This window comes from Penaeus japonicus, unplaced genomic scaffold (genome assembly GCF_977035675.1).
Source record: "Penaeus japonicus unplaced genomic scaffold, GWHDUDI00000001_assembly GWHDUDI00000040, whole genome shotgun sequence".
Classification (NCBI taxonomy): domain Eukaryota; kingdom Metazoa; phylum Arthropoda; class Malacostraca; order Decapoda; family Penaeidae; genus Penaeus; species Penaeus japonicus.
Window position 1 is genome coordinate 5,354,058 of NW_028234442.1, and position 2,500 is coordinate 5,356,557.

The 2,500-nt window shown below is 31.1% G+C and overlaps 1 protein-coding gene across 1 annotated transcript in view; it reads left to right on the top strand.

Annotated features, from left to right (window-relative positions):
- The first annotated feature begins 1,365 nt into the window (after positions 1-1,365).
- LOC122243056 (uncharacterized) overlaps positions 1,366-2,500 on the top strand; it is a 12,282-nt gene continuing 11,147 nt past the window's right edge. The window contains exon 1 of the mRNA XM_043000519.2: positions 1,366-1,506. Within this exon, the coding sequence (XP_042856453.2) occupies positions 1,502-1,506 (5 nt within the window). The 5' untranslated portion in view covers positions 1,366-1,501. The remainder of the gene's footprint in view (positions 1,507-2,500) is intronic.

Consider the following 2,500-nt stretch of genomic DNA (forward strand, 5'->3'; position numbering starts at 1 on the left):
GTCTTCGCGACCTCTGAGTATTGTGGGTGGAGGGAGAGTGGCGGGGGGGGGGGGGTCTGCAAAAGTTTCAAAGTGTAATTGGAAATATGATGTTGTTAAAAGTTACAATACTAATAATAGCGTTGATGATAGTATGAAGTATGATGACAATGAAAATGATGGTGATAATGATTATGACAATAACATTGCGAATGATAATTATAATAACAATATGACAATGATAATGATAATAGTAGTAATGATGATAATTATAATGACGATAACAATGATAATGATAATGATAACAATGGCAATATCAATGATGATAATACAAATAATGATGATAATGATAATGATGATAGTAATAACGATTACAATAGCACTAATACTTGTAACAAAAGGATTTTTTTGCACATTCGTGTCTGTTACAATAAGGATAATAATGTTAATAATAATGATGATAATGCTAACAATAATGATGATAATGTTAACAATAATGATGATAATGCTAACAATAATGATAATGTTAACAATAAAGATGATAATGTTAACGATAATGATAATAATGATAATGATAATGATAGTGTTAACAATAATAATGATAATGTTAGCAATCATGATGATAATGTTAACAATAATTATGATAATGCTAACAATAATGATAATAATGTTAACAGTAATGATAATAACGATGATTCTAATCATAATGGTAGCAATAATAATGATCCTGATAATTTTGATTACGATAATGATGATTACAATAATAAAAATAATAACGACGACAGCAATAATGACATAAATTAATCAATAGTAGATTATGATGTAATGATAATGATGATAATAGTAATGATGATGATAATAAGAATGATGGTGATGATAATAATGATACCAATAACCAAAAATAATGCCGATAATAACTATGATAATAATAATAAATATGTTAACAATAATGATGGTAATAATGATAGCAATAGTAATAATGATAACAATAAACAACAATAACGATGATAATGGTGATAATAATAACAACAGTAATTACAACAATATCAATATGAATAATGACGATGATAAGGATAATAATGATAATAAAATAATGATAATAAAAATAATAACAATATAGTAATAATGATAAATAAAATATTAATATTGATAATGATCGTAATGATAACAATAATAATGATGATAATAGTAATAACTATCATAGAAAAAACGATAATGGAAATAATTAGAAAGTGAATGAAGGTCACGTAAGCGAGAGTGTGATAAGGCGCAGCATTTGGTAAAAGCCAAAATCAAATTTAAATCTCCTCTCCAACTCATACACAATTCAGCAAGGAAACAAATAAAACCCAAACTAAAATAAAAATTCCCAGATCTTAGGATAATATTATGTCTCATTAACAAAACTTTTAGGAAATAAAAGACACGTGATATTTAGCAGATGCGGCGCCAAACACTTCCAAAGTTTGTTGACATGAGAAAAGGACACGTTTTTAAGCGCTCGGGGAAGACTATTTAAAAAATGAGGTAAATAGGCATTTTCTTTGGGTTATGAGATGTGTATTTAGGGTTAATGATGCCTGTAGATGTAGTGAAATAAGGGGTAAATGTGTAGGAGGGTGGTTGATATTCGGAATGTAAATATGGTGGGTTTTGAGGGACGAGGGATTTATTTTGGAAATAAGTCCGTATGGTGGAATATGTGAATGAAATGCTTCAGATTGAAAGGATTAGGGTTAGGCTAAGTGTTGTATATCACGTGTAGTTTTGTATTTCGGAGTGTATAGTTATATGCGTATACCAGACTGTGGAATATGACAGCTCGATCTTGGGTATACTCGTGTCATGACATATTTGAGTTGATGTGGCCAGAATATTCCTTATTTGTTATTATTGGATAAAGATGCAACCACACGCAGCGAAAAAACAAACCTTTGGGCATGACGTAGTTTTAATTATGACGTAACCCATAAAAACTCTTTTCTTCTGGAAATGAAAAATAATCGGGATATATTATTTTGAAAATAATTTAAAAACGATTTACAGGAGCGATGATTCCACCGTCTTAACAAACATCTGACTGAAAAATATCGGCTCTGCGCATGCGCCAACCTCCCCGCGGAAATACAAAAAAGTATCGATAGAAGGCAATCCTGTCACGTGATAATAATAGCACCAATAGGGAAACAATAGGTCTAACCGACAAAATGGTCGACCAATTACAGACAATTGAACATAGAGTCTGGGTCCTTGCTTGAATTTCAAAATCAGTTTCGAGATGGCTTCATTGTGTGCAAGATGTAGGTACACTCTGTGGGAATTCATCAAGGTTTTTATAAAGATAACGCTGCATCACAGAAATTATTATGTGACCACGGTTCTCTGCCAATGGAAATGAAGTACAAAAACTGTGAATTACAACCCGGCCCCTCACACGCCTCCAATTAAGGTAAGAAGTGGTAACATTAGAAGATAAAAGTCAGATGCTATGAAGTGCCCTTGGCTAGGGCAGGCTGAAATC